We start from the raw sequence: 19,270 nt of genomic DNA on the forward strand, positions 1-19,270 counted from the left end.
GACGTATCACATTCTTCACACATGACGTATCACGTTCTCCACATATGACATATGAATGCAACCAACAAAAAGCCCAAAATTTTGAGTTTCCCAAAAAGATTCTCCAAGAAAGTAAATAAAGCAAATATCGATAAATCGAAGTGTCATATGGTCGACAATTAGTCGAATTGGGTCTCGAAATGTCGGATTGGTTCCGGTTTCTTGTTCCAGTTTTGTAGAAAGGTTCTGTATAAGATTTCAAAGCTGCGAGAAAAGGGATCAATTTCTTTTATCGCGGAGCCTGGCACGCCTACACACCGTTCGCGAACAAAGAAGTCGGCCAAGCCAATCTATCGAATTCTTAATCGCAATCTCCGCCGAATTGGGCCGAGACAAAGGTTTGGAAACGTTGCTGGATTACAGCGAAATTTTCTGTAATACTCTTTCTTAGCAGCTTTCCGCCCCGAGAAATACGGAGCTGTCCGCGTTTATCACGCGAGCTACCCTCTCGAAAGCCTTAGGACACTTGTCGTATTTCAACCGGGATTTCCGCTTTTTAGATGAAAGGAATCAATTCCTTTTCTTGAATCATTTCAACGGTTCTCCTTTCGCCGATATTTTCCCTCGGATTTGCGATCGAAACTTCACAGATTCCTTCATGTATTAAAATTTCATTATTCAATTTCAAATATTTTTCTTACGACCTGTGAACTGAATTTTAGTTTCTTCAAATATTAAAGTTTTTTTTTAATTTTAAATAATTTTGTTTGCGATCGAAATTTCAGAGATTCCTTGATACATTAAAATTTCAATATATTTTATTTTTCTTAAGAAAAGAGTTAAAATATCTGACCAAATCCTAATCAAATTCAATTCGATTTAACCAAAGAGCCCAAACGTTAATAATAAAAACGCAAATCGCCCATTAATCGCAAATCGTGTTTATCGAAATCCAATTTAATTTTCGCGATAAATCAAACTCGCAACGCACGGAACATTTTAGAAGTAAGATAATACGCGTACATTATTACGGAAGTTAGCCGAAATTAATGTACTTCCGATGTTTCGAAGTTATCCCCCAAAAGACCGTTCGATCGACATAATTTAATTTACCGGTTTGCCGTGCTATCGAGTTATCACCGGTTGAACAGGAAATCTAGCGACGCTCCTCCACGGAGGCCGGCTGTTACTGCAATTTGTCACAATTTCTCATCAAGAATTACTTCTGTCGGGCTCTTTCTTTCTTCATATCTCGCGCGGGATTGTTGAGTCATTTTACGTTGTATGGAACACGCCGGAGAAACCTCATGAAGATTAATTGCGGGAGCCCGGAGAAAAATGAGTAGTCGATGTTGATGTTCCGGAGTTCGGCTGTTAATTAAATCCGACACGAGAAAATTAACACGTTACGTGAACTGTACACGATCGATAACGAACAAAAACAGCTAACAATAATCCGTATTGCCGCAGGTATTTTTCTTGCATTCGTGTCGTGTCTATTTTCCTCGATATTGTAGGTTTCGTTTATTTTGTACCTGGAGAAATATATCGCTCTGTATGGGTGACCGAAAAAATGGAGGAGAATCGAGGATGAATAGATGTTTTACTGATTCATTATTAGGGATTTTGGAGAATTTGCGAATTTGGAAGATTTGGAGATGGGAGAATTTAGGATTTGGGGATCTAGGGATTTTGGGGTCTAGGAATTCGGAAGTTTAGGAATTTGGGGATCTAGGAATTTGGCAGCTTAGGAATTTGGAGATCTAGGGATTTAAAAGTCTAGGAATGTGGAGTTCTAGGGATTTTGGAGAATTTGCAAATTTGGAAGATTTGGAGATGGAAGAATTTAGGATTTGGGGATCTAGGGATTTTAGAGTCCAGGAATTTGGAAGTTTAGGAATTTGGGGATCTAGGAATTTGGCAGCTTAGGAATTTGGAGATCTAGGGATTTAAAAGTCTAGGAATGTGGGGTTCTAGGGATTTTGGAGTCTAGGAATTTGGGGATCTAGGGATTTTGGAGTCTAGAAATTTGGAAGTTTAGGAATTTGGGAATTTAGAAATTTGTGAATCCTGAAATTTGGGAACTTTATAATTTGGGGTTCTAGGAATTCAAGGATCTAGGGATTTGTCGATTTTGAAATTTGACAACAGTGGAATACAGGGTTTTGAGGAATTCGGCGATCTAGTGATTTTTGGACCTTAAAATTTAGGAATTTTCGAATTTGGGGTTCTAGGAATTTTTGGATCTTGAAATTTGGGAATTTTAGAATATGGTGTTCTAAGAATTCGACGATCTAGGGATTTATAGATCTTGAAATTTGGAAACTGTAAAATTTGGGGTTTTAGGAATTTGACGATCTAGGGATTGTGAATGCTGAAACTTGAAAACTCTAGAATTTAATCTGAGAACTTTTGAATTTAGGGTTTTAGGACTTCGACGATATAGGGATTTGTGTATCTTTAAATTTGAAAATCTAGGGGTTTTCAACCAAAAAATGTAGTAACTTTCAGATTTGAAATTTTAGAAATTTAACAAATCTACATTTTTACATTTGAAGTATAAAAATTTAGGAATATACCAACTTGCAAACATTAAAATTTACAGATCTAGAAATACAGAAATCTAGGGGTTTTAAGGTCCATTTTGTTGACTAGAAAAGTTGCAAATGTAAGAAATTTGTAAACGTCATAATTGAAAAATATAAAAATTTGCCAACGCAGAGATTCACAAACACAGCAAAATTTGTAAAATAAATCCATAAATTTAAATATTCGAACATTCGAATGCTAAAGAATTCTCAAGTTTACCAACGTGAACCTGAATAAAAGAGATCTCCATTGCATCCGAGTGTACGCAGATCTTGATGCTCGAAAACGAACGAAAAAGAAGAAGGTTTCTTATTTTTGCCGCGTTTTCCGCGTAAAAATGGCAGGAATAAAAACGATAAAAATACTCAGCCTCGAATAGCCGGAAGAAAAAGCTAACGTTACATTGTTGCGTCGAAAGATACAAGAGAAACACCGAAAACAAACAATGGAAAAGCATACGTAACAAATAGCTAGCTGAGTCGCGAGCCAAAAAATACAATTTCGTGAGATGCGCGAGTAAACAATTGAGATCTGTCAAAAATGTTTCCAATTATCTACGAGCCTATTATCTGTTGTCTACGAAGCATGATATTCGTTGAAAGCTGAATATTATCTCGTATCTCTCGCGTAACGTATCGTTTCCGCTTCCTTTGTTCGTAGGGAACTATTTCCAGCGAACAAGAAATGTCCCCGTGTTTTAGGGAAAGAATGAAACATCAAAGTTGTCCTGTCCTATTGTTTCCGTTCTCAAACGCTCGCTCGAAATTAACAGAGCTAGGTCGTCGACATTTGTTCTCGAAATGCGCATCAAAGCTATTATTAAATTTAATGTAGGAATGTATATAATATATATCTGAATGTATATTAAATTCGTTTATTGCAAATGTGCATTAAGTACATTTAAGTATATTTGTACATTAAGTATATAATGTAATAAGCGTTTATTAATTATATGTGAAATGTACTATATATAATTAACTGAGAGAGTTAGGTTAATTTTTATGTAATCAAGGAAATTCAAGTCGGTATTGATGGCGTGGGATTGATTTTAGATGGTATTCATGTTAATAGGACGTTGAGGAATTATTTATTTTGAGGTAGAGAATGAATTGATGAAGTAAATAAATAAATATGTAGAAAGTGTATTAATATATTTAGTAGATTCTTGTTATGTAGCTCTTTTTATCTCGCAACGAGTTCTCTTTTGTTCTGCGCATCGAGTTGTCGTTCCTACTGCGCATGTCTGCTCTGATTGGTTCGTACTCTATGGCTGACGATAACGCGCATGCGCATTAGGACGCGGCGGCGCATGCGCTGTTGTAGAGTTTACGTATCTGAATGTATAATTATGAATTTTATTACGTTTTATATTATTTATCGTAGATATAAGGCAGTGTATTTATAGAGGATAGGGATTTTATGTAGGAAACTGTGAATTAGGGATTTGAGAGCTTGGAACAGTCGAAAATTTGAAATTTAATTATTTCAGATAGTGGAAATTTGGGAATTGAGGGATCTGGGACTTTGAGAGTTTGGGACTTCGGAAATTTGGGACTTTGGAAATTAGAACTTTTGAAATTTGGAAATTTGGGTGATATGGGACTTTGAGAATTTGGAAATTTGAGAATTTAAGAATTTGGGAATTTGAGAATTTGGGAATTTGGAATTTTTGGTATTTGAGACTTTGAAATTTGAGAATTTGGAAATTTGGGTGATTTGCGACTTTGAGAATTTGAAATTTTCGGTATTTGGAACTTTTGAAATTTGAGAATTTGGAAATTTGGGAATTTGTATATTTAAGAATTTGGAAATTCGAAAATATAAAGAATTAGGAATCCAGCTATTTAAAACTTCAAAAAATTAGTAACTCACTCATCTTAGAATCCGCAAATTCTCAAATTTAAAAATCCCGAAATTCCAAAATCCTAAAACCTCAACACAACAAAACAAAACCATGTAAATTCCCCACCCCCAAAAAGTTAAAAGCACAATAATTCAAAAATATTTCCAAACCTTGCTAAATGACCCATGCTCGATCATTCAATCAAAAGTTCAAATCTCCGTGACGCAGCCTATTCGAGTGAATCAATGAGCGAACTTAATTTAAAAGTGAACGACTAAAGGAAGCGCGAGAAGCTTTCACGAGTAATGGCTGAATTGCGGAACAACACAAAAGCTTCGATGCAAACTTTTCTTTCGGGTCGCGACCAAAGCACCGAAACTTTTCTCTGTTCCACGGTTCGATTTCTTCCTCAGTCCTCGTAACAAATAATTTCCGGGAACCTTGGCTCGTTTGTTGCTAACTTGTTTATCAAAGCGTAGATTCTTGTAAACTCGCTGTTGCGTTTGATCAACTATCGAAACTCTATTTTCCACGATCCCGGGGAAAATCGTGCTTTGCATAAACTTCTCTGCATATTGAAACGTTACTACCTTCGATCGAGTTTACCTTCCAGGAGCTGTTCTGTTATTTCAATCGAAAGATCAACCCTCTTCGCGAATTAACATTTTATTCCGTTGTTGATAAAACTGCTCTTTCAGACCTTTGCTGGACGGATATTTTTATTTCAATATTACAATCGTTATATTATTGTTTAAAGAAAATGCAATTTGTAGCTTTTCCTTGTGAAGTATTTTTTTCTTGTATTATATTACTTTTTATAATTATTATTTTTTCATATTAATTTTGTATTAAAGGAGAGTTCTTAAAGGACCTCTAATTTCGTTAAGAAATTGAAGCCATCTATTATGTTAAAAACTATATATTTTGCTGTTTTTATCTCGCAACGAGTTTTCTTTTGTACTGCGCATCGAGTTGTGGTTCCTACTGCGCATGTCTGCTCTGATTGGTTCGTACATCGTGACTGACGATAAAGCGCATGCGCATTAGGACGCGGCGGCGCATGCGCTTAATTTGCACAGTTAACATCGTTTAAAGAAAATACAGTATAAAGCTTTTCCTTATGAAGTATTATATTATTTTTTTATATCATTATTTCTTCATATTAATTTTATATTAAAGGAGAGTTTTTTAAAGGAGCTCTAATTTCACTAAGAAATTGAAGCCATCTATTATGTTATAAACTGTATTTACAAACTTAACATCGTTTAAAGAAAATACAATTTGAAGCTTTTCCTTCTGAAGTATTTTTTTCTTGCATTACATTATTTTTTTATATTATTATTTTTGCATATTAATTTCATATTAAAGGAGAGTTTTTAAAGGAGCTCTAATTTCACTAAGAAATTGAAGCCATCTATTATGTTATAAACTGTATTTGAAAATTAACATCGTTTAAAGAAAATACAATTTGAAGCTTTTCCTTCTGAAGTATCTTTTTCTTGTATTACATTATTTTTTTATATTATTATTTTTGCATATTAATTTTGTATCAAAGGAAAGTTTTTTAAAGGAGCTCTTTCACTAAGAAATTGAAACCATCGTATTAAAAATTATATTATTTGCACAATTAACGTTGTCTAACTAAATCGTCGAAATGGTGGATGATTTGGGGAGCAAATGTAACAGGTCCGTGTACCTGATAATACACTAACCTCCCGGGGGTGGGCCCTGGGGGCCACCCAGCCATCCGGAGGACCAACCTGCAGTTCCTCCAATATTCTGTCGTTGCTCTGCCAATAATCTCACCGTTAACGCGTATGTAAGCAGCATCACGCCCAGTGGTATGTAAAAGCAGATTATGCTGCCGATCAACTTGTAAAGAGGGTCCGGTATTTGGCAGGCACCGTCTATCAGCACCGAATCTTCTTCCTGTAACAACGCGAAACACAATTATGCACTTAGCGCCCTTATTCATGCCCTTTGTTTACTATTTCGTTGTAAATCTACTCGCTTTTTGCAGAAAATTTGAACATCTTTGATTCGTTGCTTTTGTGGCTTTAATTGTATTTTTCGTTTAGACAATTTTTTGATTTAGGAATTTTTGATTCGATAATTTTTTTGTTGAGGAGGTTGGACATTTAGAAAATTTGAGATTTGAAGATTTGGAAATTTGAGAGATAGAAATTTTGAAATTGGGAACTTAGAGAGTTGGGGAGGGAATGTATTCCGAAATTTGGGAAGGAAGCTAAGAAATTTTGGAAATTGAAAATTTTAGCATTTGGAGATTGAGGCTTGGAGAGGCTTGAGACTTGGGAGTCCAGGAATTTGCAAATTTAGGGATCTAGGAATTTAGGAAACTAATTATCTTGGAATCTAGGGATCTATGGAAGAAATTTGTGAAATTGAAAATTATGGCACTTGAAGATTGAGAACTTGAGACTCCAGAAGTTTGCAAATTCAGTAATCTAAAAATTTAGAAATCTACTTATCATGAAATCTAAGGATCTATAGATCTCTAAACCTAAAATCCTCTTTATCCAACAGTCAAGATCCCATCCCCCTAATCACCAAATTAAACCTTGACAAATCCCTAAGTTTGACACTCCAAAATTCGTTCACACCCCATAACTCTTCATCACTCTTAACCCTACTAATATGACACTAATTAGAAACGCTCGTTTGTTTCAGAACACCCGAACAGTGTCCCAGCGTGGTTTCCTTGCTGGCTGAAAGTTACAATCCTCACGTGAGGTACGGTGCAGCGATGGCTTTGGGAATCGCGTGTGGTGGCACAGGATTGAAGGAGGCTATAGCGTTGTTAGATCCTATGACAAACGACCCGGTGAACTTTGTTCGTCAGGGTGCTTTGATCGCCTCCGCTATGATCTTGATTCAACAGACTGAGGCAACATGCGCCAGAGTTAAAGACTTCAGGGCGTTGTACGCCAAGGTCGTCGTAGACAAGCACGAAGACGTAATGGCGAAGTTTGGCGCCATTTTGGCCCAGGGCATCATCGACGCTGGTGAGTAACTCAGGGGACCTCGTTATGCAACCACCTTCCATGATAATGTCGCCTTTCATATTTCACTTTGGTCTTCGCTTTGGTCTCTTACTTTAAGATTTAACTCTTTGCTTATTAAATCTTGTTCTTAAGTTTTATTTATGCGTTTTGGTCGTATTTATTAAATTTTGTTATTAACTCTTGTTTATTAAGATTTGTTCTTAACTCTTATTTATTGAATTTTGTCGTATCATATGTACCATGTAATATATTTGATGCAGTGTCTATATGTATTAGTCATGTATGTAACATATGTAACATGTGTGTAATAACGTGTTATGTGTGCAATAATATGTTACACATATGTTGCACATATGTTGCATATGTGACTAATACATATAGACATTGCATCAAATATATTACATAATATATATGCTATATGATATATAATAACATATTACATGTGTAATAATATGTTACACATATGTTACATATGTGACTAATACATATAAACATTGCATCAAATATATTACATGATATATATGATATATGATATATAATAATATGTTACATGTGTAATAATATGTTACACATATGTTACATATGTGACAAATACATATAGACATTGCATCAAATATATTACATGATATATATGATATATGATATAATATAATAACATGTTACATGTGTAATAATATGTCACACATATGTTACATATGACAAACAGAGATAGACTCAATCTTCAAGTTTCTCAGAACATTCTAAGATCTTAAATAACCTCTAAATTCCTCAAAGAGACAAAACAAATCGTCTCATAAAATGCTCCTTTAATTTCACAAAATTCGATCAACCCCTTGCTCTATTTTAAGAAAATACAACTATGACACTACTTCACATATGATCAATTTTACTCAAACTTTCAATACACCTTTTTCGAGGTCAACTCCAATAATTTGCATACTCAACAATTACCTAATATTGACATAACATAACATAACTGAACTGACTAATAGGGGTTAAATATCAATATCCACATTGACGTTCATTTCGCCTAAGACAGTGCACCAATGAACCAGTTAAATCCAGCATAATTTCCATAACAATGATAACTGTTTCAGGTGGTCGTAACGTGACAGTGTCCCTGCAATCAAGAACAGGTCACACCAACATGCTGGCGGTGGTGGGCGCATTGGTATTCACGCAATACTGGTACTGGTTCCCGTTGGCTCATTGCCTGGCTCTGGCCTTCACCCCTACGTGTCTGATAGCTCTGAACGCTCAACTGAAAATGCCGAAGCTGGAATTCCGCTCGAACGCGAGACCCAGCGTTTACGCTTATCCCGCGCCGTTGGAGGAGAAGAAACGGGAGGAAAGGGAGAAAATCACGACGGCGGTCCTCAGCATCGCTGCTAGGGCGCGGAGACGCGAGTCCGAGAGACGTGCTCGCGATTCCCACGAAGAAAAGATGGAAGTGGTTAGTATGAACGATTGTCCGAGAAGTCATCGGAGAATGACACAATTTGATGAATGAGAATGTCTCTTGAAGATGAGATGTCTGCAGACACTACGTGACTATAGAGTTACTATAGTCACTGCAAGCTACAGTTCTTATGCTACAAGACCTATACATCTACGTTTATATCTACGTTTTTATAGGCACTGACGGTACAGGTTTTTGCAGGCATAGGACTTCTTGTGTGCTGCGGTTAACATAGTCGATTGTCCACGTGATAAATCATGTGATGAAGGTTGAAAGTCGTAGTTGATTTATAGGAGTTTTTAAGAAATTGAATATTTGAGGGTGGGTTAAGAATTTGTAGTAATTTAAAAGTGCAGTAATCTAAAAGGAGCTCCCTCTTTTTTAGGTTAGGTTAGGTAATGAATGTAAAAATTTGGTAATTACATAACCTAGAAATTTTTCAGTGTAGTAATCTAAAATGCCTTCCTTTTTGTTAGGTTAGGTTAGGTAATGAATTTAAAAATTTAGTAATTACATAACCTAGAAATTTTAAAGTGTAGTAATCTAAAAACTCTCCCTCCTTGTTAGGCTACGTTAGGTATTTCAAAATGTGACAATTACATAACCTAGAAATTTAAACCTGTATTAATCTAAAAAAGCTCCTCGTTACTAAATCTAATAAAAGAAACGAGAATGCTTGAATAAAAGCGTAAGAATTGTTCCTCTCACATTTCTTCAAAAATAATAAGATAGAGGAAAGATAAATTTCCCTTTGTTTAACAGAAAATTAGGTATCGTTTTAATTTTCAACGTTTGCTTTTTGATTCCAGGATCCACCAGAAGTGAAGGATCCCGTGGAGGTGAAGGCAGCGGTGCCGAAAGACAAAGAGGAGAAGAAAAAGGAGAAAGAAGAGAAGGAGACAAAAGAGGTAAAAGAAACAAAGGAGAAGGTCGAGAAAAAAGGCAAGGATGAAACGGAGAAAGCAGAAAAAGAGAAGAAGGAGCCAGAACCTAATTTCGAAGTACTTCAAAATCCTGCTCGCGTTCTGCGACAACAGCTGAAGGTGATACAATTAGTGGAGGGCAGCCATTATGTTCCTGTGAAGGACATACAGATTGGTGGTATAGTCATGGTGAAACATATACAAGCGGACACTGAAGAAGAACTCGTGGAACCGGTTGCTGGTGAGTTTTTATTATACATCTGTAATATTTTATTATCCGTAATATTTGTTGATTTTCTTTAATTTATGATGTAAAATACTATTGATATATTATTCTATTAGATATTCTACTGATATATTATTATTTCTAAAATAAAAATCATGGAATTATCTCACAGATAATATTAATGTATTAATATCTCTCTCGAATATCAATGTTAACATTCTTTTGTACAAATTATCTATATAATAATTATTATCTATAACAGTACTTGAGCAGATAATAATTTAGGATAGTAAACCTTGATGTTTGGCATGATTTTGATTGTCTATGATTATCAGTTAGGGACTAATAGGATTATTCATTTAATTACATAATACTTAATTTTAAAATATATTTATTAATAACGATACATAATTGTTTCTCTAGCAAGATAACTTGCTAAATAAAAGGTCAGATAAAAGTAAGGTTACATGAAAACTATACTGGTTACATAATTTTAAAATTGAGCTACATTTTTGAAGAAAGAAAAAATTTCGAAAGATTTCAAAATAAACTAATCAATTTTGCAATAGGAAAAATGTTTACTGTTTGAGCACGATGTCGTAACTGTGGTTGCACTCGATTATGTTTCAGCTTTCGGCTCCAAACCCAACGAGGAAAAGGAAGCGGATCCTCCAATAGCGTTCGAGTACAACGAGGACTATTAAATCCGTACTTTGAACAAACTTCTATCTGGCTACGACGCAAGTTACATTTCATTAAGCTCCATTAAAGAAGAAGGGAAAACGTTCCTTTTTGTATAAAGTGCGCCGTCCTACTATATTTTCTTTTTTTATAATTTTCGTAATGTTAAACCCGGCTTCGATCATCCCTCGATATGTGTCATGGGACTCCATTGTTTCGAATTTTAATAAAAATATGATTTGCTTCGATCATACGTATGTGTGTCCTTTATTATGAGTCCTATTACTTGTGAATTGACATCGATATCTATTTTGGGTCATACAGGGTGTCTCACAACTAGTGTAACTCCTGTGAATGAGTGATAAACGTCATTTGACATTTGAACCAGATTTCTGCAAAAGATTTTGCAGAACCCTTTGCAAAAGTAGAGTTTGAAGCTTCGTTTCTGAATTATTAAATAAAATATGTATAAATAGACTCTCCATATATTGCCATCGATGGAACTCAGAAAATGGCAACATAACGAGGGGTATTAGTGTACGAACGACTAGAAAGAAAATTAAAATCTACATAAAAAAAAATACTCAAACTAGAAATATAAAGATAAGTAATATAAGTGACAAGTGTATGTACATGTGATTCGAATATGTGTACAGTGAAATAAAAACTAGAAATATGGAAGTAATAGGAGAGGTCGAAAGTCAAGTCAAGAGACATTCATTATAGGTGACCAAGATGTAAATTGAAGTACCAATTAAGGTGAGTTCATAGCACTTTGTATTGAGGTCGTAGGTCAATAGGTCACTTAGATCAAGTCTGAAATTTGATCTGAGAATATCGTGTTTGTTGACATTTTTTATATGTTGCACGTGTTTTTGTATTTTGACACTGCAAGTTTGGTAAGTTGATATGTCAATGTGATTCGCGTTCAGTTCGTGTGACAACTTGTTAGCCACGTGGCACACGAGTTTGCTGTACAAAATATGATAAATTTATAGTAAATATAATAACAAATATAATAAGTAAATTATAATAGAAAATATGGTATGAGATATAATAACTGAAGAATAATAGAAAATATATTACGAAATATAATAAATAAAGCATAAGATTAAATTCAGTACAAAATTCGATAAATTAAATGATGTATAGAACACTCCTTGCTTAAGAAACTCAGAAGCCATAAACCCATATGGTAAAATCGGTTGTAGATTCATAATCGATCTAGTATTTGGCAAATTATCCCGCGAATCTGTCGTCCGAGTTCGCGTTAAGTCAAAACACAGGCTGTTCGCCGAGAAAAAAGCAGAATGGCGGTCGATCGAGATGGAAGAGAGCGCTTCGTTGTCAGTCAATGGTGATGAGACCTCCATCGAACGGACGCGAAAACGAGGTCTATTAACGGCACCGTCAAGCCTCGTTTATTGACATCACGCAATTTCCCTTGAAAATTCGTTAAATAGAGTGGTTAAGTTGATGGGGATGGCGCCACGGGAATTTTAATGGAATTTTATAGAGATACTGTTTCATGGAAATATTAAAATGGTTCATTATAGAAGTATGGAGGTAGCCCTTAAGTTAGGACCAGTTTCACTTTTTATTTGTTAGTTGATTTTACTTGAATTTTAGATGTTGATTTTATGAGTTATTTGCATGTGAAGCTAAAATTTTATGAGATAAATTAATAGTTTATGGGGTTCGATATGGGGTGGTACGTGCTCCCAACCTACTACCCTCAAATTAACACTAAATCTCAAAATTAAAAAACATTCAAAGTTTCAAATTCTCAAATTAAAAAATTTCCAAGTACCCTTCAAATTAAAAAATTTTCAACTTCATCTCCAAATTAAAAAATCTTCATCATATTACTAAACACTTATGAACCTTCTTGAAAATGCAGAGCTTCTATAAATTTATTATACCACACTTGACGTATGTGGATCTTCAATGTTTACATACAAACATATTAAATTTATACTACATACACCACATGTTAAATTTGCACTTCATACACTATGTACTAAATTTATATTATATATACCACATATTAAATTTGTACTTCATACACCACATACGAAATTTGTATTGCATATACTATGTATCAAATTTATTATACATATGTATACCATATATCAAATTTATACTGCATGTATCATATGGTAAATTTATACTACATATACCACATGTCAAATTTAAACTACATGTACCACATATTAAATTTGTACTTCATGCACCACATATCAAATTTGTATTGTATATACCATGTATCAAATTTATACTGCATGTATCATATGGTAAATCTATACCACATATCAAATTTAAATTACATGTACCGTGTATTAAATTGGTATTTCATGCACCATGTACCAAATTTGAACTTCATACACATATGGTGTATGTACCAAATTTGCACTACATATACCACATATCAAAATTATCCTACATATGCCACATATCAGATTTATAGTACATGTATCATATAAGGAATCTATATTACATATACCACATATTAAATTCAAACTACATATACCACACATTAAATTCATAAAAAATATTTCTTTCCCATTATTCAACGAACACATACAAAAAAATAAATATCTCTGAACAATAAACCTGAGCAAAAAGATTAAACTGAAAGTCTCTTTTCTTTTTACCCTGCATTTCAAATTTTATTTTTCTTCCTATATGTATGTATTCCTTTGCATTGTAGCTTATACATCATTGTCGGTGATTCATATTGTTCGGCTCGTGCTTTAATGTGAACCGAGTTAATTGGAAACTCGTAGCTAGTGAAGCTAGGTTGGCCAGCGGGTTGCGTTTACATATTTTAACGAGTTTAATGAGTACACGCGTGGAATTGGAATTAATAGAGCTGAACAAGGCAACTTTTCTTGTCACTGGAAATTTCACTTGTTTACGAGCTGCATGAACGGTAAATAAATTTGTATGGCTGGCATAACAGGACTTTTCTAATGCCGTTTTAAGATCATTAAAAAAAAATACATCTTATGTACAAAAATTGAGAATTGGAAAAAATTTATGTACGCACTTATTCAAAACTATAAAAATTATAAATAGATGTATACATCTATATACAATGAATTATTGATTTAAAAAAATATTTGCACAGGTATACAATTATAAATAAAAATAATATACTCAATATCAATAATATATACATGTATATATGTACTGTTTTATATCATGACACTTTGGATATTTTATATTTAATTCAAAGACTTGTATCTTGTATCAAAGTCTTTTCCAATATTTATTATTTTTGTTCATTTAATAGAAATAAATTATAATATTTTTTGTCTTGTATATCATTTTCAATTATAAAGACAACTTGTACATAATTTTTATAATTTTTGTATGATTTTTAATTATAAAAATTATATGTAAGTTACATTACATATGTAACATATATGTATTAACTAAAAATTATATATAAAGCAAAGTATGTATGATTTATGATATATTATTTCTATTAAACGTCTTATATATGTATAATAATTATGTATTCCTGGTCTTATTTATAATTAAAAATAATATACTCCTGATTAGATCACGTGACGTCAGTCATAGGTCTTCGTCACACGTTGACGTGTTAATTGGTTAAAATATTTGATTGAGGGTGACCAACACCCTCTAATCGATCATTCCCAAATATTTCATTTTAGCAAGCTAATGTATATAAATAGACTCGATTCTACATTAGTCTTTACAATCTCGAAGTACTTTAACTTTAAAAAAAAATGAATATGTATATAATTTTGCAAATTGTGTTTTCAGTCTAAAAAACTATTAACAAAGATCTGTGTAACTGAGATCATGATTTGATAGAAATATTTCAGAAATTATTTCCATGTAATTAAAAGGCCGAAATTCAAACACTAGATTCGCGTTCATTAAACGTAGAGAATTGTTATCTCATCATTAAACCACCTTTAGAACGAAGAGTTTCCTATAGAGATAACGGCAATCCCTTAAAAGAGCTTAAGATTGATGAACCGGAAAATTAAATCTCAGAGATAAGACGTTTTAGGATGAGTGATAACGCGGGGATTGTGTAACTTTCGGAAATACTTAATCCCGAATTTTCTTTAATTGAAACAAGAAGAATTCAATTACTTGTTATTTATGAGGTGATTCTTGTATATATAACAAATTCTGTATTTAATTATAATAATAGAAATCATTCCAAATTTTGTGCATGAAAATTTGTATCAACTGTTGCGTTGTATGTTGGACTTTCATTTAATTATTGGACAAACTATTAAATATAAAAGTACGTGAAGTCGATGATTAAAATATGAGAATAGTTATGAATTATTTATTAAGATAATGTCAATAGTATTAATAGTTCATCAATGCGAACGAAAAATGCTCAAAGCAATATTTGCTGAGTCGACGAACATAACCTAATTCTTGAAGACGACATTCTTGAGGATAAAATGGCTTATTAGTTTTTGATCGAAATGAAGTCAAATTTATACTGTTCTCACATTTCTGTCAAATCAATCAAATTACCAAAACCAATAATACCGAATTACTATATTCAAAATTATCTAGATTCGAAAGTTACTATATTCCCAAATTCTATATCACCCAAGTTCCTATATCTCAATATTGCTATATCCCAAAATTACTATATTTCAAAATTGCTATGTTCCCAAATTTCTATATCACTCAAGTACCTATATTCCAAAATTACTATATTCCCAAATTTTTATATCACCCAGGTTCCTATTTCCAAAATTGCTATACTCTTAAATTACTATATCCCCCAAATTCCGTGGTCCCCAAATTTCTACATCACCCAAATTCCTAGATCCCCAAATTCCTAGACTTCTAAATCCCTAGATTTCCAAATTCCTAAGCTCTCAAATCCCTACATCCCCAAATTCCTAAACTTCCGAATTCCTAGACTCCAGAATTCCTAGATCCCCAAATTCTTTGACTTCTAAATCCCTAGATTTCCAAATTCCTAAGCTCTCAAATCCCTACATCCCCAAATTCCTAAACTTCCGAATTCCTAGACTCCAAAATCCCTACATCCCCAAATTCCTAAACTTCCGAATTCTTAGACTCCAAAATCCCTAGATCCCCAAATTCCTAAACTTCCGAATTCCTAGACTCCAAAATACCTAGATCCCCAAATTCCCATGTCCCGAAAATTCCTAAACTTCCGAATTCCTAGACTCCAAAATCCCTACATCCCAAAATTCCTATGTCCCCAAATTCCTAAATTTCCGAATTCCTAGACTTCAAAATCCCTAGATCCCCAAATACCCATATCCCGAAAATTCCTAAAGTTCCGAATTCCTAGACTTCAAAATCCCTAGATCCCGAAATTCCCATGTCCCGACAATTCCTGAACTTCTGAATTCCTAGACTCCAAAATCCCTAGATCCCTAAATTCCTATATCCAAAAATTGCTATACTCCCAAATTCTCCATCCCCCAAACTGCCTAAAAACCCCAGATCCCAAATATGCAAAACTTAATTCACAAGTGCAAAAACTCCGCACCCCCAAACTTCCAAATTTCCACATCTATCGCAATATCTCCTATCCTGTCGAGATATCCCGAAAACGTGACACTGCACCATATACCCGAAGTCGAAACGAAGGATTTAAAGCGTACACCATCTGATATCATTTTTATACCGCACCGCCCTATACAACGATACGTCTCGTGTAAAAATGTCTCACCTTCGAGTACATCAAGCTGAGCGGTAAGCTCATGGCAATGCTGAGGATCCACACGAAGATGATCTTCAAAGTGACTCGCCGTCTGGTTTTGTTGCGACCGAATTTCATGGGGTATCGCAGACTCAGATATCGGTCCACGCTTATGGTGCACAGATGCATTATACTCGCTGTGCAGAATAACACGTCCAGACAGATCCAGACGAGACAGTAGACTGACGGCAGAGGGAAATATCCTGAAATAAAAATGAATATTTCCTCGTTAAACGTGACAGCTCGCTGCTATAACTTAGGAAAGCGAGGTTAGGTCTAGTACCATCCGCTGACGCGAAATTCCTTCTATTCCTTCTTTTACTTTTTTAGGTACATCTACCGTTTTTACGTTAATTTGCTGCTGGTTTGTGAATACTACTGAATTTTCATCTTGCTTCGTCATTTTTTGGTTTCGTTATTTTTTGGGTGGGTTGATATTTTGCTGACAAATTTTTGGCGCGGAAAAATCAGTGGAATTAATATTTGGGAATCTTAGAAATATTTGATAATTTAGGTTAGGTTCTTTAGATTTCGTCATTTTTTAGTAATTTCGTTATTTTTTGGGAGGATTGATATTTTATACTGCTTTTACTGACAAATTTTTGGCGCGGAAAAAGGAGTGGAATCAAAATTTGGGAATCTTAGAAATATTTGATAATTTAGGATAATTTTTTTAAATTTCCTCATTTTCTAGTAATTTCGTTATTTTTTTGTTAGATTGTTATTTTATACTGCTTTTGCTGACAAATTTTTAGCGTGGAAAAATTAAGTAGAATGAACTTTTGGGAATCTTAGAAATATTTGATAATTTAGGTTAGTTTTTCAGGACTTCATTTTTTGTTAGCTTCGTTGCTTTCAAGTTAGATTATTTTATACTGTTTTTTTTTTATTTAGATTAATTTTTCTAGACTTCGTTATTTTTCAGTAGTTTCGTTATTTTTTGGTTAGGTTGATATTTTATATAGTTTTTATTGAAAAATATTTATTCTTGATCAATTAATAAAATAAATATTTGAAAACCTTAGACACATTTGATAATTCAGATTCATTTTTTTAAACTTCGCCATTTTTCAGTAGTTTCATTGTTTTTTGGTTAGGTTGATATTTTATATAGTTTTTACTCAAAATTTAAATAAAATTTTTATTCTTGATCAATTAGTACAATGAATTATTAAAAAGCCTTAGACAAATTTGATAATTTAAGTTCATTTTTCTGAACTTCGTTATTTTTCATTAGTTTCGTTATTCTTTGGTTAAGTTGATATTTTATACAGTTTTTACTGAAGAATTTTTATTTTGAACAAATTAATAAAATGAATATTTGAAAACCTCAAACAAATTTGATAATTTACATTCATTTTTCTGCATTTCGTTATTTTTCATTAGCTCCATTACCTTTTATTAAACCACCACTTTATACTCTTTTTGCCGAGAAGCAAACATTTAAATATTTCGAAAATTTTCGAATATTTCCACCTCTCAGATTATTATCAGCATCGATTCAGCAGTATCGAAGCAGAACCGGGAAACTTCGGAAAATATTTGGCTAGCAATTAGGAAGTTTGGATCCATGGCTGCGGGTTCCAGCAGGATTCTCGCAAAAAGCGCGGTATTCGAGAATCGATTAGAATCTTGCCACGATTTCGCACGTGTGATTCTGCATTCCGTGTGCAGTCGTTTCTTCGTAATTGGATTTCAGCTCGGTTTAATTCGCTTCGATACCCGCTGTATTTCAGGCTAGTTTATATTTTCTTGCGGCACGTGATGAACGGTATCGCGAGGAAAGTGTGGGTCAACGATAGGGTGCACGAAACGGGACATCGACAACCTGACCCGAGCAAATACCTTTTCTTTCGATGCTCATTCTTTTGCTTTGAATATGTGTTTTAGTGGCAATTTAATATTTTTATTAATTATTGTTCATAAGGATGGTGTTTAAAATTATTATATTTATAATTGTGAATTCTGTAAATACTAATAAAATACTTATGGACTTGGAAGCTTGATAATTTGGTAATTTAAGAATCTAGATTTTAGATTTTAACTTTGATAATTTGACAATTTGAAAATTAACAAACTTAGACTTTAGAAGATCTGAAATTTGACAGTTTGGAAATTCGTAAATCTGGAAATTTGAAAACAAGGAATTTGACGCATTGAGATTCTGAAAATTTCGAATTCGAGAATTTGGAAATTTAGGAAACTGAAATCTGGAAAATTTCTCGATTAGGAAAACACCTGTCAACTAGTCTATCTTTAAAGTCCCGTGGCAAGTGACGATCTCCATTTTCTTTAGAGAAACATACCACGCTTCTGTACCACTAATCGCAGGACACTCGCTGTAATCACGCTTCTTTTGTCGAAAAGTATCAGAGGCAAAGGCTGTCTCGTGTTCGTAGCTCCGTTGATCGTTAAAATTAAATGCGTCTCTCTTTCGGAAGCAAAAACGACTATCCGCTTAATGATATCGCGCAACCCTGTCGTAAAAGGAAACGGTGCGTCAAATTTATCGTCGGCTCGCAATTACAGTCTCGACAAAGTAAGCGGTGATAATAAAAACAAACGTGTTCTGTGCAAATCGGTGTTCTTCACCTTTCTGAATTCGTCAACCTTGTTCGATCACGATTTAACGGCTCATGAAAATCACTCACGTAAACCAACAATGAAAATATCTGTGATTCTATCAAAAATTAAATTAAAAATTGTTTAAAGATTGTACAAAAATTAGTCAAGTAATTTTAGTAAGGTTAGTAAAGATGAAGAAGTGTATTAAATTCGAAGAATGAATAAAATAATTTTTA

General features: G+C 33.7%; 2 protein-coding genes across 2 annotated transcripts in view; one reads left to right on the forward strand and one right to left on the reverse strand.

The window, feature by feature from the left end:
* Rpn2 (Regulatory particle non-ATPase 2) overlaps nt 1–10,976 on the forward strand; it is a 99,947-nt gene extending 88,971 nt beyond the window's left edge. Inside the window, exons 11-14 of the mRNA XM_076528870.1 lie at nt 7,100–7,434; nt 8,532–8,887; nt 9,703–10,057; nt 10,673–10,976. Coding sequence (XP_076384985.1) covers nt 7,100–7,434; nt 8,532–8,887; nt 9,703–10,057; nt 10,673–10,746 — 1,120 coding nt within the window. The 3' untranslated portion in view covers nt 10,747–10,976. The remainder of the gene's footprint in view (nt 1–7,099; nt 7,435–8,531; nt 8,888–9,702; nt 10,058–10,672) is intronic.
* The window catches only part of 5-HT2B (5-hydroxytryptamine receptor 2B), a 100,166-nt gene that overhangs the window by 23,089 nt on the left and 57,807 nt on the right, over nt 1–19,270 (reverse strand). Inside the window, exons 3-4 of the mRNA XM_076528871.1 lie at nt 16,440–16,672; nt 6,124–6,340 (exon numbers count right to left, since the gene is read on the reverse strand). Coding sequence (XP_076384986.1) covers nt 6,124–6,340; nt 16,440–16,672 — 450 coding nt within the window. The remainder of the gene's footprint in view (nt 1–6,123; nt 6,341–16,439; nt 16,673–19,270) is intronic.

Source organism: Megachile rotundata, chromosome 2 (assembly GCF_050947335.1).
Source record: "Megachile rotundata isolate GNS110a chromosome 2, iyMegRotu1, whole genome shotgun sequence".
Lineage (NCBI taxonomy): Eukaryota > Metazoa > Arthropoda > Insecta > Hymenoptera > Megachilidae > Megachile > Megachile rotundata.